At 39.4% G+C, this 25165-nt stretch overlaps 2 protein-coding genes across 3 annotated transcripts in view; both read right to left on the bottom strand.

Annotated features, from left to right (window-relative positions):
• Positions 1 to 3807: 3807 nt before the first annotated feature.
• Positions 3808 to 16436, bottom strand: IMPA1 (inositol monophosphatase 1). Of its 2 annotated transcripts, none has more exons than XM_042808628.1 (9): positions 16355 to 16436; positions 14300 to 14380; positions 13037 to 13170; positions 10731 to 10835; positions 9655 to 9700; positions 9411 to 9519; positions 8556 to 8664; positions 5743 to 5894; positions 3808 to 5322 (listed from the first exon to the last, which is right to left on the bottom strand). In XM_042808628.1, exons 2-9 carry the CDS (start codon positions 14360 to 14362, stop codon positions 5204 to 5206), a joined length of 837 nt encoding a protein of 278 aa, XP_042664562.1. In that variant the 5' UTR covers positions 14363 to 14380; positions 16355 to 16436; the 3' UTR covers positions 3808 to 5203. The 2 variants fall into 2 exon arrangements, with proteins under 2 accessions (XP_042664562.1, XP_042664563.1); XM_042808629.1 differs by having other exon boundaries at positions 16360 to 16414.
• Positions 16437 to 19035: 2599 nt separating this feature from the next.
• The window catches only part of ZFAND1 (zinc finger AN1-type containing 1), a 6311-nt gene continuing 181 nt past the window's right edge, over positions 19036 to 25165 (bottom strand). Inside the window, exons 2-8 of the mRNA XM_042809020.1 lie at positions 24555 to 24597; positions 23681 to 23720; positions 23217 to 23344; positions 23037 to 23128; positions 22107 to 22231; positions 20199 to 20354; positions 19036 to 20080 (exon numbers count right to left, since the gene is read on the bottom strand). Coding sequence (XP_042664954.1) covers positions 19910 to 20080; positions 20199 to 20354; positions 22107 to 22231; positions 23037 to 23128; positions 23217 to 23344; positions 23681 to 23720; positions 24555 to 24597 — 755 coding nt within the window. The 3' untranslated portion in view covers positions 19036 to 19909. The remainder of the gene's footprint in view (positions 20081 to 20198; positions 20355 to 22106; positions 22232 to 23036; positions 23129 to 23216; positions 23345 to 23680; positions 23721 to 24554; positions 24598 to 25165) is intronic.

The raw sequence follows: 25165 nt of genomic DNA, 5'->3' as shown, positions 1-25165 counted from the left end.
CTACTGCCATCATACGGTTGTTACTGTTCTATTTTGGGCTTCTTTTCCTTTCACTTAAATGTGTGTACAAACGGCCTGATTCTTAACAGCAGCAGCAACAGTAGTGTAGGAAAGAAAAAAACCCAGTGTAAAACTCTTGACCACAACCGTGGAAACCAATTGCAAGTATAATACACAGTGTATAAGCTCAAGCTAATGTACAAGCCATCAGCATAGGTGATAAGCTTCTGGGACAGGATGGACATACACCATCATTGCTACCATTTTGACAGCTTGAATTGTGGTAAGAAAATTTCTGTTCAACTGCAGGAGGATCAAATCCATCCTCTTCCAACAGGTAAGAGTTTGTAGCACTTTCACTCAGTGACATGATGTGCGTTCAGCTGAGCATGCTTCTCAGTTTTCTTTGGATGTTGCATATGGCTTTGAAGTTTTTGCTTGTCCTGTTGTAGCAGACAGACAGCGAGCACAAAGGAGGACATGTGAGAAACTCGTCTTTAGGAAGCCACAGATCTGCATGTGAAGATTGTGCAGACTGAAGAGTGACGTGACAGACTGCATTCACTGCCACTTTTGGTGCAGCACAGGCGGTAAGCCAGAGATGAAATGGATTATATTGTCCTGGAGATGGCTGGCTCTGGCACAGGCTCTTGAGGTGTCACATCACCAACAATAACCTTCTGATGCCTGGAGCTTGCACAAAGGAAGTCATGCCAGCTGCTGTAGAACCAACAACAATATGCTGCAGGAAAATTGCCTGTCAGCACTGTAAAAGCAGGATCAGACTTGTGAAGTAATTATTTCACCCACAGATAATGAATAGAACTGAATTAGCAGCTGACTTTGAGAGGATGGGAAGCTCGTGAAAAGACAGATCTCCTGTATTTAAAATGCTTCACACTGAGCTCACGTTGACGTCTTGTGTCTAGTCAAAGTATCTACTCAGCTCTAGGCATTAGACTGTACAGAAGAGCCTTAAAATCATAGCTTTGGGACATGGATATTAGGAATAATAATCTGTATTTAATATTGAAGGAAAAAAAAGGATTCTTCAGAGCTGCTTTAGCAATACTACATGCAGGAAAAGGCTTCCAAGGATAAAGTCTACTAGAAGAACCCACTTTGAAGAAGTAGAAAAGCCCTGCAGTTTGCTATAGAAAATTATCACAATCTATCCTCAAATCAGTAAATTGAGAGGGCTACTGATCAGGGGTGATAGCCAAGAAATATCATTTTCTTTCTTGTACGTAATCAGTACTAAAAATAGATTTAATGAACGGACCTTTTAGTGGTAAGGAATTGGCAATATAGCCATATTCAAAGTGTTGCAGTCAATGACTTGACAGCCAGGTGGAGACCAGTGGCAAATAGCATTCCTCAGGGATCTGCTCTGGGACTGGTGCTATGTAACACCTTTGCCAGTGACAAGGACAGTGGGTGAGGGCACCCTCAGCAACACTGCCAACAACACAAAGCCATGTGGTGCAGCTGACATGCTGGAGGGAAGGGCTGCCAACCAGAGGAACTCTGACAGGCTTTAGAAGTGAGCCTGTGCAAACCTCAGGAAGTTCAATGAGGCCAAGTGCAAGGAGAATCTCAAACGCAAATACAAACTGAGCAACGTGTAGACAGAGAGCACCCCAGCTGAGGACTTGGGGTTGTTGGGGAATAAAGAACTGAGTATGAGCCAGCAGAGTGCACTTGCAGTTCAAAAAGCCAGGTGTATCCTGGGCCACAACAAAAGAAGCGTAACAAGTAGGCTGAAGGAGTCAATAGTTCCTCTCTATTCTGCTCTCTTGAGACCCCACCTGAAGCACTCTGCTCAGCTTCGAGACCCCCAGCACAAGAAAGACCAAGAGCTGTCGGAACAGGTCCATAGGAGTGCCACAATGATGATCAGAGGGTTATAGCACCCTCCTGTGAAGACACTGAGCTTGTCTAGCCTGAAGGAGAAAAGGAAATGGGTAAGACCTGATAGCAGTCTTTCAGTACACAGAGACCTACAAAAAAGTTGGGATAGAGACTCTTTACCAGGGAGTATAGTGACAAGACAAGGAGTAACAGTTTTGAACTAAAACAAGGTTAGATTTACATTAGATACAAAGAAGAAATTCTTCATTCTGAGGGCAGTAAGGCACTGGAACATGCTACCCAGGGAAGCTTTGGATGTCCCACCCCTGGCAGCATTCAAGATTAGGCTGGATGGGGCTTTGAGCAACCTGGGCTAAGGGAGGGCCCCCTCAACCCCCATGGCAGAGGGGTTGAAACTAGATGATCTTCAAGTTTCTTCCAGCCTAAATCTGTGATTCCATGCATGGTAACTGGTTTTCCTTTCTGATTGTCTCACATGAATTGTCCAGCAGAAGCTATCTCATAAATATATCACTTCATATACAAATTTTAGAATATAATTTAAACAATTTTAGCATGACTATCTTTGCCACCCCTTTTCAAAATAAAATAGGTGTTTTATTGAACTTTCAGGGACCACATCTTATAATCTCTCAAAAGCATTTTGATTACAGTTATCACAGTTTCACCATTTTACTAAATCTTTTGTCAAAATAGCACAGTAACAGATATAAAATGTGTCTAAACAACAATGACATTCAGGTGTGCTTTCTCTATGACTGGAAGTCATATAGACATAAGACACATCTTACATTATGGCTTATTTGAGAGAACTATGCTTCAGCGAAGTAGCAAGCAGGGATTTCTGATGTCCCTGAAAGGAAAACTGAAGTTAAAAAGAAAACAGAGAACTCCTAAAAGCTGTCACATAGTTTAACAAAAAACAAACAAACAAACAAAAAACACCACAAAAAAAAACCCTAGAAGGTGAATACTGAGTAAGAAAGTAAATACGTGAAATGATGCTCCGTAAATTCTCCATAGAGTGTTAGGAAAGCTAAGGGTGAGAAAGCTCTGCGTTTCAACCAGCTGCTGGGCCTCACAAACAGTGAAGAAAGTCAAGTGCTCTGTAAGATTTGAGATCTAAGGACTGACATAATTAGCATATTATCATCTTATGGGAAGCTGCTGAAGTACTTTTTATAAGAACACTGGGCTGTGTACACACCTGCACTTGTTCTGTAGAGGCATAACAGTTCATGTGTATCAGAGGCCAAGACGACAAAGTTTTCAACTCAGAGACAGCCCCAAGCTCACATACCCAGCTTGCTGGATCCCAGCATTGCACTAATATTATTTTTTTTTTCTCCTCAGGGAGAGGTTAGACATTGCAACAGATCACCCAGGGATAAAGTGGAGTCATCATTACTGGAGGTGTTTAAGGAAAGAGTGGATGCAGTACTAAGGGATGTGGCTTAGTGGGCAACATTGCTGGCAGGTAGTTCATTGGCCTAGGTGATCTCAGCCATCTTTTCTAACGATTCTATCATTAAGCAGGGAAGCACATCTGAAGCAGCTGCTCCTCCAGGACCCATTTATTTTGAACACATCCTCTCACTTTATTATTTTTTTTAAACCTATGTCTCCATTTCACAAATTAATCAGTTTAAAAAAAGAAGTTACGCAGGTTTTGTTCTACAGAAGCCAGAAAAATGGTACAACAGTCATACTCAGGAAACAATGATCCCAAATCATTTACAGCAATAAAGTTACAGTGAAATGGCCAAACAGTCCCTATCCATGTCAAATGGTAACTTTAAAAGTAAAATTAAGTCTGATTTTTTAAAAATTATTTTTAAAAAAGACCTAATATCAGGCAGCTGCTGATCATTAATGTTAATCATCTGGCATTAAATATATTTTAATAAAAAAATTACTTATAAAATTTTTTTAAAAAAAAAAAAAAAAAGAAAAAAAAAAAAAAAGAACTGATATTAAAAGCTCAAATTACTGCTGGAACTGTCAAGAGAGAAGATCATTTGCCAAAACAAAGACAGTGGGACAGCAGTACAAATCAGGCTTTCCAAAACGTTGCTGTCTTCTGACTGGACAATCTCTATAAAACAATTTTATTTTGGAGACGTCAGATGCAGAAAAATCAGGTTAAAAAATGATCTAAATTAAGGTTTTTTCTTAAAGTGCATTCACTGTTTGGTCAGTAGACTGATACTTTTAAGTACAAAAATGCAAAGAACTGTATAGTTTTAGAAGTTTAGAACTATACAGCATTAGATTACTGGTATTTCTTAGATTTGAAAACACTTAGGGTTAGAAACATATTTTCTTTTGTGCCTATCCATAACATAACACAATGGAAACCTGAACTTGGTCAGTCATCGCTTTTATAACTCAGAGAGAACGATGTAAGAAGCCTGGACTACTGGCTTATTTTTTGCCAGTTCAGACTTCAATTATTCCTTAGGTTCTGAAATTAATTAATCATGGAGAAACTCAAACAAGATTAATGGGTATTACGGTTCAAATAATAAGAGTAAGAACCTAGTACATACAAGCTGATAATTCCAAGTGACAGGACAAATTTAAGCCATACTTCAATCTTAAGCTGGAGCAAGTCCATCTGTCAATAGGAAGTGTGCTCAGAACTTATTCTTGGGAAAAACATGTTTTCCTGGCACAGTAGTTATTATTTCTGCAACTGTAATAAATACGCAAGAATATTGGCCACATAAAAAGCAAAAGAGGAGACTGTGTTTATCTAATGTAAAAAAGGTAGAACCATGACTACAAAAACAAAGACAGGTAACTAAAAGGGGCTTTAAATGAGATCCCAATCTACAAGCAAGTAAAAAAAACATTCAGAAATACATAAACTACTTCTAGAAAAACCCTAACAAGTTAAGGAAATTGATACATTGATGATACTGAAAAAGAAACAACAGTCAGGAGAGAAAAGGTTAGAGAATGGATAAACAGTATTGCCTTAAGCTTCTGTGTGGCGCTGAGATACTGAATCTGTTTTGTTATTATGTAACTAAAGGGTCTTAGCTATGCTTTCCAGTGTAGTATAAAGCTTCAAAACAGCAGTTGTAGATCTATAAAAGGAAGCAAATATGTGTTTTTAATGCTAAATAGAATACTTGACAATAAAAGCTTACGTAGATCTTGGTCCAATCTCAAAACACTACTTCACAGTCACACCATAAGCTATCCAGTACTGAAAGAACACAATCTATTTTCTTTTTTTTTAAATCAGGTGCCAGGTGTGGAACAACCACCACATGAGAGAGAGAACCGTTGTACAACTGTATGTTTAAAGGTGCAGCTTTGGTATTCAGTTAGTTGCATCATCTCTTTTCAGAGGAATTATCTGAAGTGCTTTGGCTATTCTCTCTGCAATAGGTCGACTGCTTGCTGCAATTATTCTCCGAGACATCAAATCAAATGGTCCACCTAGAAATAAAAGCAAGCAAGTTAAGTAGCTTTTTGCTGGAAAAAAATATTAAAAGTTGTTAAGAAAATGGGCATTAACAAAAAAAGGATATATTATGATTCTGGACTATGTCCTGCCACTGGATAAAAACACATTTAACTCAACCAGTTTATGCAGCGTATGAACTACATTTAAATTCTTCTGAACATGTTTACTGCTTTTTTTTTTTTAATTTATTTTTTCTTAATTTTTTTTTTTTTATTTCTGTCTTTTTTTTGTGCTCAGCCAAATGGGTTAGAAAGTGATATGCTCTTAAGCTGTAAGACAATTGTCTCTGTATATTAACAACGTTAATTCTGCTTAGTAGCAATAACCTCTCTGCATTCTCTTTTCAGCTGTTTAAAGTGACAAAGGAATATTGTGCATTCTTCTATGCTTACCTGACGCATCCAGGAGTACACCTCCTGCTTCAGTAATAATGATTCCAGCCCCTGCCATATCCCAGCAGTGAATCCCCATTTCATAATAGGCATCAGCTCCACCCGCTGCCACAAGGCACATGTTCACAGCTGCTGTACCAACGGCTCTAATCCTAAAGAAGACAGTTGTTTTTCAGTTAAGAACAGTTTGTAAGGAAGTCACAAGGTATGTGCACATGGCAAAGAACACAAAAGCATCATGTGCAAAATGAGCTGAGCTAGAGCAAACCGAATGGAATGCTGCAAATATGCATAACTTCATTCACAATTACTTTGTCTAAGTAGCTCAAAGCTGTGTGCATAGCAAATTCCCAGAAATAATATTTATGAATTCCAATTTAAAACCTGGCTTTAGAAAGAAAATAAATATTGAATAACCTCTTAGCCTAAAAAAAACCCCACAACTATTATGGAAGATAGCTGGGAGGAATGGCTGACAGACCCGCAGACTGTGAGACCTAGATAGGCAGAAGAGTTGGGCAGAGAGGAACCTGATGAGGTTCAACAAGAACAAGTACAGACTCTTACACCTTGGGAGGAATAACAGCACTAGTATCAGTTTGGGACTGATCTGCTGGAGAAGGAGCTCTTAAAGAAAGACATGGGTGTCGTGGTGGGCAACAAGCTGACCGTGAGCCAGCAGTGCACCTTTGTGGCCAAGAAGGCCAGGGGTATCCTGGGGTGCATTAAAGAGCATGGCCAGCAGGTCAAGAGAGGTGATCCTCCCCCTCTCCCCTACCCTGGTAAGGCCACGTCTGGAGTACTGCATCCAGTTCTGGGCTCCGCAGTTTAAGAAAGATGAGCAACTTCCATAGACAGTCCAGCAGAAGGCCACAAAGATGATTAGAGTCCTAGTGTTGCCTTTGCTTCGGCAACCTCTGAATAATGTCCCGTCGTGAAGTGCTCAGACAGCCCTGGCCAAATCACACGCTTTTATGACACCAATGTGGTGAGCGGCAAATGGCACTTACTGCAAGCAACACACTCTTCTTATAGTTGTCCCTTATATCACAGTGCTACCAATCACCCTTGCTACGGTTATCTGTGCCCAATAGACATGTGGCATGTCTTGTCTTGCCATGTCTCATCATGGTTTCTCATGAGTCAAGGAGCCCCCGCAGAGGCAGATGACTGATACAGCCCCCCTTTCACGTATTCACTAACCACGCAAGGGGCCCACACAGATTACGCCTGGTGACCTTGACAGCCCCCGCTTTACGTATTTCATTGACTACATCTCTAACTTGCGTATTTTGTTAGCTACATCCTAGAACACGTCCCTTATGAGGAGAGGCCGAGAGACCTGGGACTGCTCAGCTTGGAGAAAACTGGCAAGGGATCCTACCAATGCTTATAAATATCTGATAGGCAAGAGTCAAGTGGATGAGGCCAGGCTCCTTTCAGTGGTGCCTAGTAACACGACGAGAAGCAACAGGCCCAAGTTGAAACAGAGTTCCCTATGAATATGAGAAAAAATTCTTTATTTTGAGGGAACAGGCTGTACAGGAACAGGCTGTACAGAGAGGCTGTGGAGTCTCCTTCACTGGTAATACTCAAAACCTGCCCAGACGCTTTCCTGGGCAACCATCTGTATGGAACTTGCTTTAGCAGGGGGTTAGACTAGATGTTCTCCAGAGGTCCGTTCCAAGCCCTACAATTTTTTTACTTACCCATGAAACAGTAACAGATACTCTACTCTTCTTTTTCTATACAAGACTTCAAATACAGCGCACACTTATCAACACTGAAAAGACAATTACTTCTCTTTCTCAAGGGAAGCTCAGTAGAACATCTCTGGCTTGCAAAAAAACCCAATAGCAATCATCATAAAAAAATAAATCACACAGTGTAAAACCAGTCTGGGTAACTTGATCAAAATCCTTTTTGTGTTACAAATTCCATCTCCTTTCGGAAGTATTGATGTAATTAATTAAGGAACCTGTTTAAGTACTTATTTCAGCATTATATCAGCAGAATTTGCATTACATTGTAATTGATAGCAGCTAAATTACAGCAAGAAGCAACTTAAATCAACTTCAAGCTCGATTTACTTTTTACACATAAAATACCAAAGTTGAAGTGAGGAAACACTTCACGCTTTCCTTCCTTATAACTTATAATCCTCAATGACACTGGAAGGATTTTTGAAAACACAAACTAAGAGTTTAATGTCAAAACAAGAACCTTGAGAATCTCAGCATAAAACCAGAACTACTTTTAGATTAGAAACAGGAGCAGACTGAACAAGAGAAATCTGTCTACTGGAACCACCTTCATTTAAAGAAAATGGTTTGTGGAAATGTAGGTTTCGGGTCACCTAGATGAGAAGGAACAAGGAACACATTGAGCTAGGAGCAGTTTGCTGGTAATGTCAATTATTTGGAAAATTAAAAGTATTTGTGCAGAATTAAAAGAGTCAAGGAAGATCTACTTTTGTCTTCTATATTAGCAAATAAAAATGACTTCTGTTGCTACACAGAAATAAGACATCTAACAGCTGCCTTAATACAGCATAGCATATCCAATCACAGTTCCTTAAAAACAAAACAAAAGCCTAGGAAAACAATACTTCCTAGTCCTACAAACCATGCTTTAATTTTCAAGTCTATCTGATTTACTGTTACTGTTACTGTTTTGTTCATTATATCTCAGTCTCAAAAAGTGAAAATACAGTTTCTCTGCAGAGAGCTTTTACACAGTAGCATTTACATCCCACTGCATTTCAAAATATGCAAGTGATCTGTCCTAAATATCAAAAATTAACAGTATCTTACCCGTGAATAGGAATACTGAGGAGTCTTTCCATGTTAGAAAGAACAATTTTTATAGTCTCTGGATCACGATTTGATCCCAATTCTGTCACTATAAGGGATTTTGTAATGTCTGAAAAAAATAAATAAATAAAACCTCACTTTTCCAACAGTACAACTTAGATACCTAATTACTGTTATTAAACTAAAGATAAATTCAAGCAGAGATTACACCATTGATTTCTTACACAAAAGAATAAAAGTCATTTAAATATTAATACTACATGTACATGGATGTATAACAATCCTTAGAAGTGTAATGGCAGGACAATATGAAATAAAGTCAATATAGCATAAGATGGTTTAATTTTATGTATACATTAATTGATGTCATTACTAAGAAAAAGCATTGTTAGAAAAATTAATGAATTCTCAGAACTTCAAAGGCCCTCCACTTTAAGTGAGGATTTTATTTTATACAGGATAGGCAAGTACAAAAGAGTGACAGTGATTTAAAATGTGAACAAAGTTCACAGCTGGACAACGTTGAATTGTTTAATAGATTTGTTATGGTTCCTACAGAACAAACAGAGGGATTGCAGGCTTACAGGAAATACACTTAAAAAAAAAACCAACAACACAGACAAGGAATAAGAAATTCAACTGCTGAGTGTTGATCATGCAAAGATCACAAGCATGTTATATGGATCAAAGAGAATGTAACTGTTTCTCAGATCTGAATAATTCATGGCCAAAAAGCCTGTGTTTGTAAGCAAAACAGCATGCTAACAAACTGGAATACATCCAAGTCCAAAAGCATCGATGCACCACTTGTAAAAGAAATGAAATTATTTTAAAAAGCTGTGTTGTTCCACTTACCTTCTTGGCCTGACACTTTAAGTTTCTGGCCATTGCAAAATGCCCCTTTTCCTCTTCTGGCAGTGTACATCTTGTCTTCAACACAGCTATACACAATTCCAAACTCTATCTGCAAGGAAAAGTGACGTTTCTGTTTCTGTTCCCTTTCTTCCTATTTACTGTGAAAATACAAATCTTAATAATAACTAGCAACAAGAAATTGATTAGTTTTGCTTGATTAGATATTAAGTAATGAAAAGTATACCTTTTTGTTTACAACAAAGCCAATTGAAACTGCCACAAATGGAAACCTACAAAACAAAACATTTCGCTAATGTGAAGACACCAAACTTCTTTTGTTACCATGCTTATGCTTAACAAAAACAATGTTCACTCATATGCAATAAAGAAAGAAGTGTGGAATATATAGGAAATACTACTTTCTCTGGAATTTGTGGAGTTTACTATGAAAATACACCCAACAACACCATTTATCATTGCAAATACAAACTCTTCTACCCAGTGAAGCTACAGATGTTACATTTGGGCATGGAGACTGCCACTTTTATCGATAAAGAATACAAGCAGGCCTCTGTACCACTGACGTTTCTCAGGAGGAACAAATTGTCTGGCCAAAACAGCCTCATCAGAAGCAGTTACTCATCTCCCCTGCCTTCCTTACAGATTTAAGTCATTAAATTCAGCAGAACATGTTATTTTCTTCTGGCTTTTTATACATGTTAATTATCAGGGTACAGCACCTATTTAAAGCTGCGGCCCACACAGAAACAGTCATTTGAAAATGGTATTCAAGAACATTAAAAAAAAAAAAAAAAGCTCACCAAGGTCAAACTGTGTTTCACAGATGAGGGAACAGTCAGTCATCACTACCCTGAAAGCCCCCTTCTCAACATACAGGACACCCATAAGCAACCACTAGTGATAATTTCATTTTCTTTCATTGTAGGAGCTCCCAGATCAGATTTGAGAGCTGCTGGAAATCAGTGCTTAGAGCTGTGTTACTGCCTTTCACCAAGGCCTCTCTGAGGGTGCAGCTCCTAATTCTGACTCCTGATGCTTTTCAAGGCTGCTGACCACACATAGTAAAAAGCTTTGAAGGAATATCCGCTCACGGTTATGGCAACACTACTACAAAAGTTACAGAAATACTAAAATAACAATTGAAATTATCCAGCGTCTCATTAAATTTCAGCAGTTTGTAACTAGCAACAATATCCCTTTTAAAGCAATTTGGAAGAGAAAAAGCTGTACTTCCCAGGAATTGCAGAAAGAAAAATGTTAATCAGTTGAAGTTGCTAACACAAGAAGTGAAAGGTGAACCTGTGCACGAAGTTGGTAGTTCCATCAATAGGGTCTATAATCCATGTGGGGCTATCTGTCAAAATGCTGCCCCCTCCAGCTGCAACCGATTCTTCTCCAATAAAGCTGCAGTAGGAAACATATTTAAAAGATACAAAGAAATTGTTTAGAAGTTCTGAATTACAACACTGTCCTTGAAACTTAAATTCTTGAAGCAAGATGCAGGTTTCATACCATCACTAATCATATGTGAAAAGAGGAGAAAAGCTGGAAAGCACCAACTGCACCTGACCGAGCTTGTACTGAAATTTATCATGTCAGAAAATAGCATAAATGCTGGGGAAAAAAATGCTTTTTTCATATCCCTCACTGGAATTTAGCATTCTAAACACTGAAGTTTTCATTCTAAACAGTAACACCATCACCAAGCTTTGGCTAGAGTACTTTCAATTTATTTGTACTATAAAGCATTGCTTGCCTGTATTTTAACTGCAGAAAGCTTTTATGGTCACACTCACGTGCTTCAATCACTACAGTAACTGGTCATTAACACTTAACTCAGATACGGCAAAATGGTTACAACTCAGAACTGCATTTTATGAGCATTCTGAAAAAATGGAACTTGGTTAAGGGATGAAAACCAAATCAGAGCCTCCCCAAAAGACAGGGCAAAGCGTGTGTGATCAGGCATGCTACTAAACCAAGGGACACATGTGGCTGTACCACAAAAACCCAAATTTCAGAATCTGTTTTTTGGAAGTATTTGTTTTGAACTGCAAAATTATTAGGATCAATGTTAGCAGGTAGAATTCCCTTCTATGCTTTTCACACATTTATTTTACCACATATTACTCAACCAATGAAAAGCATGCATCAAGTGCCTGCTCTTATGATCAACTGGAGTAGTGAAGATAACTGCTCAGAAAGAAACAGCATGTTTCCAAAATGCAGATCTTCAAGAAGAGAAAGACTGAAGAGTTATTTCAGGTAAATGAGAAATTTATCAGAAACAAATTCAATAGAAATGTGTCCAAGAAAGTATAAATTACCTAATATAAAAAGAAGTTTAAATAGTCTAACCTGTTTGTCAATACCAGAAACTTCTTTCTTCTGAGGTTGTTACTTACATCTGGATGCTTACACTGATTTGGTTAGGTTACTGACATTTTACATCACTTGAGTTCTACTAACTTTGTGCTTATTTATTTTTACATATATTGCTATGATAAGAAAATCTCCAAGAAAAGGCATGAAAATTTAGCAAATCTCCGTTAGAAAACTGTACTAAACTTCAGCCTTATGTCAAAATCGGAAAGACAGCAAGTTAATACAACATGCCCTTCAAGAAGAGATTTCTTTTTATACAAATACATAAAACAAAGAGTATTTTGTAGTACACAGTACTTTGTATAACAAACTCAGTAATGCAGAAGCAGAAAAGTCAATCTGCTTTCAAGGCTCTTACACGTGTATTTACCATAGGCACACTCACTACCACAGTAGCCATCCAGTTTAGGCAGTGAAGATATGCAAGTTCATACAACCAAAAGTATACAAGACATTTGGGATCCAGTTACCCTGGGGCTGCTCACAATGCTCTAACACAAAAGACAAAGAACTTAATGACATACAGCTGGTTCAAACTGAAGTGATTTCCAGTATGAGCCTTGACCCATGGTAACTCTATGGATACTACATTTTGTTACTATACCTCTCTTAAGTTGATACCAAAATTAGCAAGCAATGAATTTCAAAGCATTTGGGAAAAATTAGCGCTATGAAACAATATCCTAAAGCTATGGGAGATTTCTGTAGCTTTCCAACAGACAGTCGTAACAGAATTTTACCAAGCAAAATCAAACTTGTCATTTCATTATCCCTTCTCTTTTATCAAAATTGAACTGATTAGAACCATAGAATGGCCTGGTTGAAAAGGACCATGATGATTATCTGGTTTCAACCCCCCTGCTACGGCAGGGTCACCAACCACGAGAGCAGACTGCCCAGAGCCCCCTCAGAAGTGAGGAGGCGTTTGGCCTCTTCTTCCACGCAAGAAAACAGGACTTGAGGAAATGGCCACAAGTTGTACCAGAGGAGGTTCAGACTTTTTCTCTCAGAGAGTGGTCAGGTACTGGAATGGCTGCCCAGGGAGGTGGTGGAGTTGTGGTCCCTGGCAGTGTTCAAGAGGCGTCTGGATGAGGAGCTATGAGATATGGGTTAGTGGCTTGTATCAGCAGTGGTAATGGGAGGACAGTTGGACCAGATGATCTTGTAGGTCCTTTTCAACCTTGTGATTCCATGATTCTATGATACACTAGGAACTGTACCTGTGAGAAGGATACTTTTCTTTTATCAATGAGATAATGAAGTTTTCTACTTTTTGATCAGTTTCAGTCACTAGATCTACTGGTGAACTTTTAATCATAATGGATTTTTCTTCCTTGAGTGCTCCACGGATTATCTGTTAACAAAAGAGGGGGAAAAAAAAAAAAAGCTTTCTTCATTAACAGCATGGAAAAAATTAGCTCTCTCAGGAATCTGAGCATCACCCAGCATCATTTTTACTGCGATTTTCTACACTGCACATACATAACAGAAAGACAAACAGTGGCAAATCTCCATTTAATTACAGGGGCTCATCCCTACATCTTTCTGCAGTCCCTATTCAGCGCAAACTTCTACATGACCTTTACAATGGCACATGACACTGAGCTCTGTTTGTTACAAGGGCTAAATTTATAAATTAATAAACAAATAGAAATACTTAGGACTGAGCGTACGTGATGCATTTTTAGCCAGATCTTACATTGATGATCTTAAAACTGGCAGAATCAGCTTGAATAAGAATGCATGCCTCACAGCCTCGATTACTGGTTTACTCAGAAAGCTTTTTCAGGGAAGACTGTAACGAGGTTATAGCAGGGACAACGTTCTGCCATTTTGCAGCTCCAAGTACAGCATTAGCACACGTGCCATCTTCTCAAGCTACAGACAGCTGCACAAAGCAGAACTACAGTGAATAAATGAACTTCCACTAACAGCTCCTATGACGAGCCTTTGCTAAGACAGAAAAGCTCTTTCAAGAGATCTTAGATCACAATACTTTGAAGTACAGAAACTGTAAGAAATATTTCTTATTTGTAGATGTAAAGCATTCTTCAGAAAGAGAAAACAGCATGGTATGATACGCCACCAAGTCACTGTGTAAGGTCAACTAAAAGTGTTCCAAAGAAAGACAGTCAACAGTTTTCAGGTATACAAAAAAATAAGGGAAACAAATTTAAGGGAAAAAACAAATACCCACTGTTTACCATTATTCCAAAATAATTTTAAAATGAAATCTAAGGAACAAAAGATATTCCTTGTTTTTTATTAGACCCTCATTCCAAGAAAGATGCAAAGTTCCCTATTATACTAACCAAGCTGAAAGGTACTCCAATCTTGAAACACTTATTTAACTACTGTGCTAATTCCCTTTTTTTTTTTTTAATACTCCTCTGAAGAATATAAAACATCGAAGCTCATTCAAAAGCTACACATATACCAGCCTCAATAAATAATGTTATTAGTTATAAATGGTTTATACTTACATCCCCAGCTTTCTTTGCCAATGTAACTGCATAATCCATACATTCTTGCCAAGGATCTGCCATGTTTTCTTGACGTACAACCTACCAAAGGGATATGTTAACACAAGAAATGATTACGGTTACTATTTTAATAAATTATAATTTTTCACTCTTCCTGATCAGCCTGCAGTGTTCTCTCCTCTCTGAAATACAGAAGTCTGTATTATCTTTTACTCAGGAAAGAAGAACTTCAAATTTATTAAATGTCTAGTAGAGGTTACCAGATTATTTGCACATTTTGTGATGATCAATAAGGCACAACATAAAAACATTAATAAGTACAAATCCTCAGTGCTGAAAGACACAAGCATATATGCAATTCTACATTTAGACACATTAGACACTGACCTCAAAGTACAGAAAAGCTTTGAAAAGCAATAGCGTGGTTACAAATAAGCAGCGCACAGCTCAGGGCCTGTTTGCTTAAAAGCCGCAGAATCATCACTATAATTTACTGCAGAAGACTGATTACATAAAGCTCAATCTAGTTTTAAGTATGGTTTAAATGAGTGTGAACGTCTTAAATTAGAAAGGAACAAACTCCAAACCTATACTTCGTTGTTTATTCTGTCACTCTTTGCTCTAGGGGTGTGTTCCAAAGATGAACATGAAATGGTATTGATTCCACATGAGAAAGATCCCATAGTCACCTAAAAACATCTTCTATAGACATTTATTAAGAAACAATACCACCTACCAATACCACAACCTCCTTGGGCAACCTGTTCCAGTGCGTCAACACCCTCTGTGAAAAACTTCTCCTTAATACCTAGCCTAAACCTCCGTGTCTCAGTTTAAAACCATTCTGCCTTGTCCTATCACTATCTACCCTCGTAAACAGTCATTCCCCCTCCTGTTTATATGCTCTCTTCAAGTACTGGAAGTCTACAATGAGTCTCCCCAGAGCCTTCTTTTCTCCAAGCTAAACAAGCCCAGTTCCCTCAACCTTTCCTCATAGTAGAGGTGCTCCAGCCCTCTGATCATCTTAGTGGTCCTTCTCTGGACCCGCTCCAAGAGCTCCACATCCTTCCTGTACTGGGGGCCCCAGGCCTGGACTCATTATTGCAGATGGGGCCTCACAAAAGCTGAGTAGAGGAGGACAATCACCTCCCTCTCCCTGCTGGCCACCCCTTTTTTAATGCAGCCCAGAGCACAGTTGGCCTTCTGGGCTACAAGTGCACACTGCTGGCTCACGTTCAGCTTCTTTTCCAGCAGTAGCCCCAAGTCCTTCTCTGCAGGGCTGCTCTCAAGGAGATCTTTCCCCAGGTAGTTGCTATGCAAGCAGTTCTCCTTGAGACATGATGAACAGGACAAGAGACCTGAAATGCTTGTCAATTTATAAGGATAAACGTTCATTAACAAAACCTTATACAATCACCATGACCCATCCCCAGCCCAAGTATCCTGATTTAATGGCCCTTGTCTAGTCCAGTTCCTAACAGCTGAAAATTGCCAAAAGAAACTCTACTTTTGTAAAACACAAGGAGACGATGGCCCAATTGTATTCATACCCTACTAAGCACAGATCCCTGTGCACACAGGGCCAGTCAGATAACACCAGTAAGGTGCCGGGCACCGTGTGGCTGCGCACCAGAGGCACTGAGCAACGTCCCGCTAAGCACACAGACACCCAGCACAACGGCACAGCAAAGGAAAAGCAACCAGTTACGATCAGAATTCCATCCCGACAGTAAGTCTGCACGAATTCTAGCTAAACAGCAGCAGCCGCGTTTAGGGGACGGAGCTGTTTTTTCCCTCCCGCCCCGCCGCCGGCCAGCCCCGCAGGCTCAGCCCCGCACTGAGAGCGGAGGTGCGGCTGGCGGAACCCAGACCCGCCGGTCCCGGCAGAGCACAGGTCACCGGCACCCAGCCGCCATACGGGGCAACCGGGGCTCTAAAGGTCCCGTCAGGTCGAAAGGCAGCCCCAGTCGCGAGCAGCCCCTGCTTCACGCGAGAAAAGGGCCGCGAGGGCAGCACTGCATGCCGGAATGGAGACAGAGGAGAAGGCCGCCTCACCTGACCTCAGGGCTCCCAGCTCCGTTAACCGCCGCCGCTGCTCCAAGTGAGCCTTCACCCTCGGCGGCACTACGCATGCCCCGCAGGCGCCAAGCCACGCCCCTACACCGACGAGTTACAGCGCGCATGCGCAGCGGGGAGCGGCGCCTTTCGCCGGCTGTCCCGGGCTCGCCCCACAGCGGCTGCGGTGTTCTGTCAGTTCAAGATTTTTTCTGTAGAAGCTTTCAGGAGCTGTGCAACTGCCTCCTCTGCCTCCTTACTCCCCCCACCCTTCCCCTTCTCCCTCCACCCCCGTTAGGGCTGGTAGTTGAGATAATACCAAACCTGCAACCTGACAGACCACTGGTTTTGATGTTAAACATGCAGTAAATTTCCAGAAAAGCCCATACAATCCAGACAGATTTTTTTGGAAACAAAAAAAGCTGCATTTTTTAGGTTAATATCGTTAAAGAGACATAGAGGGAAACAAAAGTCATTGCTTTCCTTGGTAAGGTTGCCTGAACAGAGCCTTGTTCTCTGAATTCTGGCCCTGCATCTTTCATCAGGATAAAACAGAGGCATCTTGTGTTTACAACCGGCAGTTAATCTAGTTTACTCTCATATGTAAGATGTTGATCTACAGCGAACAGCAAGGAGGACAAGGGCTGTGTAACGTACTTTATGGTTCAGAATGACCATGACTTGTCTGCTGCTCCCAGTGGCAACTCAACCCACAGCTGTGTGCTTCTGCAGGGGAGCTTTCACCTTTTCCTTTATACCTCAGAGATGTGGTGTCCATTCCCAGCAGCGCCAGTGCCTAGTCACTGCACCTTTCCACGCTTCATCTTTCTCATTTTCAAACAGGCAGAATCGTAGAGACCTTAAGCAGTATTTGTCAGTCTTTACAGGTCTCTGCAAATGTTTTCCTGCATGATTATTTTGCACATCATTGCAAGCTAAAAACTGTAGCACCAACTGAGGCACACGGGCTGTGGTTTAGCTTTTGTTGTGACACCTGGTAAGCAAGAAAACAGATCTGCTGGTAAACACCTTCAGGCCATGCAGGTCACACACCACAGGGCACATAACTTTTCTCTCTTCCTAAAAGATACACAAAGAGAAACTGCTTGAGAGATGGCTGTCTGCTTTCTCAGCACAACATAGTATTGCTTGTTTACTTTGGCACTGCCCAGCTGGTTCACAAGTCACTTACAAAAGCAAAGTTGAGCCTTTGATGCAAATTTAGGGTTTCCCAAAGTTTGCTCTGTACCTCCATACCAGTATACAGAAGGAGATTTTGTGTGTGAAACAACACAAGGCCAGGAGCTGGAACCTGCAGCACCCTAGGAGGTAAAACATTTGCAGAGGCTTAGCCTCATCCATTTTCTAAAACTGTCACACAGAGAAATAACAAACAAGAAGCTAAAGTCAAACAGCTAACACCTGAGCAATTCTATCTCAAACAAGATGCTGCAGCTCAGCAAATGCTTCTGCTTTTACTTCTAGAATCTGTATAAGAATGTCATGATAGGATAGCTATTTGTCTGTCAGCCTGCCTTCATTTGTTTTTGCTTCTCGGTTTTTCAAAACTAAGTGGGATGAGCTTCTGCATATTATCCCAGACACAGCCTTGGAATAAGATGAAAGTGAATGTCAAAAATTTTTGGAGTTTTAACAACCTGTGACTTGCTGTATTTGTACTGTCATTTACAGGCTGCTAGCTCTTAGCATTAACTGGCAACTGGGAAAAGCAAACTTCCTTATGAAACCTTTGAGTTCTCCCCAAAGATTTACTTCCACTTCCCCTAGTCTGCATTCTCCCCAGCTCCAGTAAATTTTATTATAGTCATTTTGCCTGCAGTTATATGCACATAGAAAACCTGTATTATGAAGTAAATAAAACTTCTGAAGAGGCTGTGTGCAGGCAGTTCTGGCACGTATCCCTCCTCAGCCTTCTTATCCAAATATGTTGATGACGAGGAGGTGGTAGAACAGTCATGTAAGTCATATGCTTCACCTGCAGGTGGCAGGTGAGGGGATGTGAAAAGAAAGAGAAGAAAAGAAATGGCAAGAGAAAGATGCCAGAAATGCCACAAAGAGACGACATACAGCTGCAGAGAGAGATAGGGGGAAATGGAGAAATGCATGCATAACATTTCACTATCATGAACCAAAGATTTTCAAAATATTCAGTCACTGAAGACCAAACTGCTTTTTCCTGTAAAGACAATCCCACTGATTTCTCAAAGCCTCCAACACATCTTTGCTCCAAAGTTTGCCATCCTTACTTCTAGCCATTCTCCCCCCAGTCCGTGAATTACATCTTGTCTCTGCCTATTGCAGGGGGTTGGAACTAGATGATCTTAAATGTCCCTTCCAACTCAAACCATTCTATGATCACCAGTTCTGCTCTCCTTGCAGAAGTATGCTTTACCTACATTGCTGGGAAACCTTGACTCCTTAGCATGCCTGTGTGTCACTTCAAGGGAAAGTGGAAAGAAGTTTGGGGACGCACCAGACAGCGTAATGACAACAGCACTTCAGTGCTTTCTTACAGTCTGGCTCATCAGTTCTTTCCTTTGTGCAAAGCACCTCCTTTTTGCAGCATCTTCACAAAAATTGGAGTTCATCTACTTATACTTCAAACAATCTTTTTAATGACCTCCAAACCGAATTACAAGACTGACATCAGAGAAAGCCACTACAAGCAACTAGAGGTGTAATTTATTATGTTGAAGCACCATCAACGACCCCTTTAAAACTTGGGGACTCTATCTTGCAGACTGCTGAAGATGATGCAACAGAGATTTACCTAAAACAGACACTGTCTAAACCAGGACAGGATGAAACCACAAGGTATTAAAAGCTGTGCTGCTGGTTTAACCATATTTCTTCCTTTTTGAAAACTTATGTAAGAGAGGATGATTTCACTGGATAATAAAGTGGAATATTAAAAAAAAACAAAACTTGATATTGAAATTCTGAAACACAGAAGAGACATGAGAATTACTTTTGCTTTGTAAAGCTTCTTCTCTAAAAATCAATGCACTAAGAAAATGTGGATCTGAAGCACAGGCTCCGGTGCTGCATTCCGAACACGTGAAATCTGTCCCTGTAGACATAGAAAACATGCTGCAAGAGTGTAATGTGCTCCTTTCCTTCACAGAACTGACACATTGCGACTGCGCATTTTCAGTATTTATCAATACATAATTTAGACATCATTTAAACAAAAATAAACACATATAAAATTTAGCTGTAAAATGTCACTTAAGCAAGAGTTTATTTTAGTTAGTGAGTTATTGTAATAACTAGCAGTCCTTTCAGGACATAGTTTTGCCAAGTATGCAGCTGAAGAATTCACAGAAACTGTGTCTTCCAGAGGTGAGAACAGATTCTGCATACAGTAATTTAAGGGTGGCAACCCTGCCTATGGCTGGAGGCTTGGAACTAGATGATCTTTAAGGTCCTTTCCAACTCAAGCCATTCTATGATTCTATGAAGAGGAAACTGGTCTTGGTTTGAACACCACATTTCTAGAAAATTTTCTTCTGCTGTTTAATTTGTAATATTTTACTAACTTAAGTATGATTCTGTATCTTCTATAAATAAAACATCATTATCAAGATACTCCAGAATTACATTTCCACCATTGAATAATGGATAATCTTCATCAGATAGCCATTTTTCCAACGTGTGCTCAAATGGCAAGGCTTCTCCAGAGGCAGTATGGCATAACCTCAATTTCTACAAGAAAATTAACACAGAAATTAATGTCAAAATTTGCCCAAGATGCAAAAAGGGAGAAGGGGGCAGAGGGACGAAAAGGAGAGGGAGGGATGTGTAAATATTATTACTGATTTACCTGGGCTGTTGATTTGTTGTTGTCATTTTTAAGGCTTGCTAAGGAAGCTGCATAATCTACTATTTTGCCAATACTCCACTTACTGCAAAAGAACATAGGCTTGCTTTTCTCTTTGTTTCCCTTTGGTAAAAGTACTTGAAAGTAAATTCTTTCTGTCTAGAAAAACATAAAAACAAGTTACATTTATAAAAGATAAAAATGAAAATAAAATAAAATCAGAAAAGCAAAATATAATTCCACACATATGCATTGGTACATTCATCAGTTGAGTCTGTGCTTTATGAATCCAAGCCAGACACTGTCAAACAAGACAGAGGTCTTCTTTCTCAAGGATTTATTTAAGCCTTCCCAAAGAAAAAAAACAAAACAAAACCACGGATCTATCCTCCTCCCAGCCTGTTCATAAAACTGAGGATGATATTCAACCTGTGCACTTTCCCCACACAAAAAGTTGTAACACCAAGGCATTCTACAAAAGGGAAAGGGAAGCAGGACTTGAATCTTTCTAAAATGTAAATGAAGTTGTGAAACAGCTAACGCAGCCATGTTATTACAAACACATGCTAAGTAACTTAGCTTCTAACAGTGTCCTAGCACCTTCCTCCAGTTCCTCCTCCAGTTCTAAAGATGACGAAGCAGTCTCCCACAGCTCACTGCAACACAATTCACAAAACTGCTCATTCTACTGCTGCATCTCCAACTCTGGAATGTGTCTCCTAGAATTTCTATGCCATATACACGAGAATATCAGTCAGTCAAGGACAGAATAGCTAACACTATATTGCCACGTGGCCCTCCTGTTTTGAGCTGGTCAGTCTTGAAAAGAGTACCCATAACAAGCAGTTACCTGCAGAAAACTGATCCCTGGCCTATCAAGAGAGAAAAGACATTTCTAAGATAGTCTTTTTTTTCCTGATCTTTGTTAGAAAGGACTGCTGGGGTCACATAGTGCAGATCATGCTCAAAGCAAGGCAAAATCAAAGCTGAGCCTAACTACCAGGACTCCTCAGGTAGCATCAAGTCAGATTCGGTCAAGTTTTGAACCTCTACAACTTCACTGTTCAGCAATGAGAGAATTAATATGCCTAAGAAGTGTTTGAGAAACTTCATATTAAAAAAAATCTGTCAAACTGGAACTTGCTGGGCAGTAGAGTAAAAAATGACTATCTATAAAGAGTCTAGGAGGCAACAGAGAGAGATGCAAGAGTTTATTTATCAGTCTTGACATTTTGCTACTCTAGATGGTTGGAGAATTGATATCCAAATAAGAAAATTAATGAGAGAGAAACTAACACACAGTAATTTGTGTTAGACTAGTTAGACTTTATTAGCTTTGGAATAAGATGCCACTTTTTAAGTTTTCTTGTAAGTTCTGGTGACAGACTTCTAAAAACTACGTTCCATAATATTTGAAATTGATCACTCTCTCTTCAGGAAATATTTCTTACAGTGGCACTGTGAGGAGTGTTACAAGCAGGTCTTTGTAATAATCCTGCTCATAGCAGAAGACCTATCCAATTTAAAGCACAATGAGTACAGAAAAAAATAAATTCATAAGAGGACTCAGTAACAGAATAGCTGCATTTGTTTTTAAAAAAATAATTAAACACTAATTATCACACAGAATGTTTTCACTATTATAAATACAATCTCAGAGGCCTAAACTTGGCGTGCTAACACAACTCTGTTTTAAAGGACCTGACTGTTCTAAACTCTACACAAACACCTTACAAAAGACATGGGATCAGTGAGACAGCTTTTGGATGGCAAGTTGAAATCTATGTGTAAATGACTGAGGCCTTGGAGAATTAAATCCAAAAACAAACTGAGAGAACTAGAAGAAAAAGTAACTTAGAAAATGTATCCTTTCCTTTGAGAAGTAAATTATGGAAACCAAGCACGACTGACCTGAGGCAAGGACTTGTCACCACATGCATGCATTTTCAGTTTCATTAATGCCACTTTTGCTGCTGTTTCACTGTTTCTTGCTCCTTTGCGTTTTTTGCTTTTTATTTCTTCACTTTTTTTAGAATCTGAGAACAATATTATTCCTGTTAGTATGAGTCAAATTTCTCATGAACGTATCTTGGAACAAGCTTATATTATATCTCTATGCTATAAGCCTTATTGTATCTCTTATGTTGTCAACTCCCTACCTGTCCTCCTGAAGGCAAGATATTACGTACACCTATTCAAGGATATTTATGATGTAACAGAACTCTGGAATGATATAGAAAGATAGATCAGCAAAAGAACCAGCTAAGCAACTTGCAAAAGCTGAAGAAATACAAATTCCTATGCTTTTGTAGCTGTGGTGATCACAGCATTCATACGGCAACAGGTGTAGGTTCTCCTTTCTACAAGTAACACTCATGAGCCAGTTATGCAGGAAAGAATAAAATCACTGCCTAAAAGCTACAAAAATTGTATTGTGGACTTTTTTTTTTTTTTTTTCCCCCACCTTGACTGCATAGGTATAATCCCAGCAGCCAAGCATGTGCACAGAATACAAGCATTATCTGTGTATAAACTAAGATGCAAAGATAAGTGGCTAACTAAGATTAATTACATGATAGCACTTGAATCAAAACAATGCAATAATTCTGAAAGAAACTTGAGTGTCCTTGCAATTTTCAAAGATTTTATTTCTAGGTATATGCTACTCTTTTCTTGTTGCAGTCTCAGTGAACACAATTACATGCTGATAGGTGAATTTAAGGCTATTCAAACAAGGAACTCCCATCCTTGTCTTTCTTTTGCTCAAGTCTAGACCATTAAAGAAGGCCACAAACCTTCTGAAGAGAACTGTAGTGTATATCTGTCTTTCATTGTACTTGCCTATAATATCTTTAACTAGCTTCTGAGTGGCAGCCATTCGAGGTTGTGGTGTGTCCAGTTTCTCACACTCATGATCCGATTGATGCCGATGTCTATAAATAACAGAGCCAAAAACTTGCATTAATTTGTGCCCCATGCACTAATGAACAAGCATTTATCTTTAAACACTGTTCCACTCACCTCAGGCAAAAATGTTTTTCACAGTAGGGACATAAAACTGGCAGAAGTTCCTTTGCATGGCAGTCCTTATATGAGCACAGGTAAGATCTGTGCTGATCTGGTTTCACAGAATTGTTGCTTATATTCACCTAAGCATCAATACAAAATATTCTGTGTAAATAAATATACCACAGACAAGCCACCAGCCTGGTTACTGAAAAGGACTGTGCCTGCTCTTGATTCTCTAGGTAAAACTAGTTTAGCAATTTCTCTTACTTCTCATTAATACAGCTGTTAGAAAAAGAACCATCCCCCTAAACAAACTTAATTTTGAAACACAGAGAAAGGGTACATTCATTTTTTAAGCTTGCCAATCACTCTCAGTTTAATAATTCATAGTTATTTACTATGCATATATGCCTAACCTGAAAATAGCTAGTTCAGTTGCACAGAATTTTAAAGGTAGCCCTATATTGTTAGATTACCTCAGAACACCCATGAGCATCCCGGCTCCTGTGCTGAAGACTCAGTGGCAAAAGAAGAAAATATCACAGCATTATCATCATTTCAAGAGAAAAAAAAGTGCACATAAAAACATTTAAGTGCTTTAAGTGCAATCTGACAAGTTTTATCATAGCAACACTTTAACTAAATTCACAAAATTTATTCTAACAAGCGAATGACTGTGTGGTGTTTTGCTACCTGAGAAGCAAAGAATCATAGAATCACCAAGGTTGGAAAAGACCCACAAGACTACCCAGACCAACCATCCACCCATCACCAATAGTTCTCACTAAACCATGTCTCTCAACACAACATCCAAACATTCCTTGAACACCTCCAGGGCCAGTGACTCCACCACCACAGTTATTCATCACTCGGGACTTAACGCCCAAAGTTAATAAAGCATTCCAAGACAGTAAGGTCATTAGCATGCTTAAGAATTCAGGTCAAAGCAACTGGAATTTGTCTATTTTAATGAATTTTGGATCACTTTGAAAGCATCTACAATTTTAAAGTGAAATTTTAGATCTGCTCTCAACTTGAGACAGGTAATCATTTCGCTGCTCTGATTAGAGACCCTGGAAGAAATTTATATATTTTTTTCTACATAAAACAAATACCAACAACAGTACAAACCAAGCTCTAACCTTCATGCCTGCTGTAATAGTTAACCACATTTTAAAGACACTCTCTCATTTCAAATCTCTACAGCTGCTTGGGAGAACAGGCAATGAAAAAATAACTTTTTTTTTTTTTTTTTTTTTAACTGAATGTATCTAACTTGAGTTACTTCACATTCATAAAACATTTGAGTCTCCAACAATTGTTACACTGAGATTTTATAGGAAAACTTACCAAAAAACACCTGAACAGCCATCACATACAAAGGGGAGAAAATCTGAAAGAAATCATAGAATGGCCCAGGTTGGAAGGGACCCCAGGTTCATCAAGGTCCAACCCCCCTCCCACAGGCAGGGCCACCAACCTCCCCATTTGATACTAGACTGGGCTGCCCAGGGCCCCATCCAACCTGGCTTTAACACCTCCAGGAACGGGGCACCCACAGCCACTCAGGGCAGCCTGTTCCAGCACCTCTCTATTCTCTTGGTGAAAAGCGTCCCCATGATATCCAACCTAAATTTTCCCTCCTTCAACTCAAAACCGGAAAGGGAGATTTGTTTTCAGTTAAATATATATATATATATATATATTCTAATAGTTTTTATTTTAATTTTTACATGTTTAAGTTTTGTTTATTTTTATCACGGGGTAGGTATCTTTATGGACATTTAGCAATCGCAGTTACACAATACCCCAAAGTGGCTTTTGTGACTCAGTTCCACTGCTAACTCCTCCAGTTAGCATTACAGAAAATAGATCTGAGAAGGTAAATTAAATGTATATACGTTCTGTAGTGACAGAGCCCATAGAGCCCATAGAGCCCATAGAGCCCATAGAGCCCATAG

The sequence above is a fragment of the Centrocercus urophasianus genome, unplaced genomic scaffold (assembly GCF_019232065.1).
Source record: "Centrocercus urophasianus isolate 14NV4802_14NV808 unplaced genomic scaffold, USGS_Curo_1.0 seq_11, whole genome shotgun sequence".
Classification (NCBI taxonomy): Eukaryota; Metazoa; Chordata; class Aves; order Galliformes; family Phasianidae; genus Centrocercus; species Centrocercus urophasianus.
This window is presented reverse-complemented; position numbering and strand designations above follow the sequence as displayed.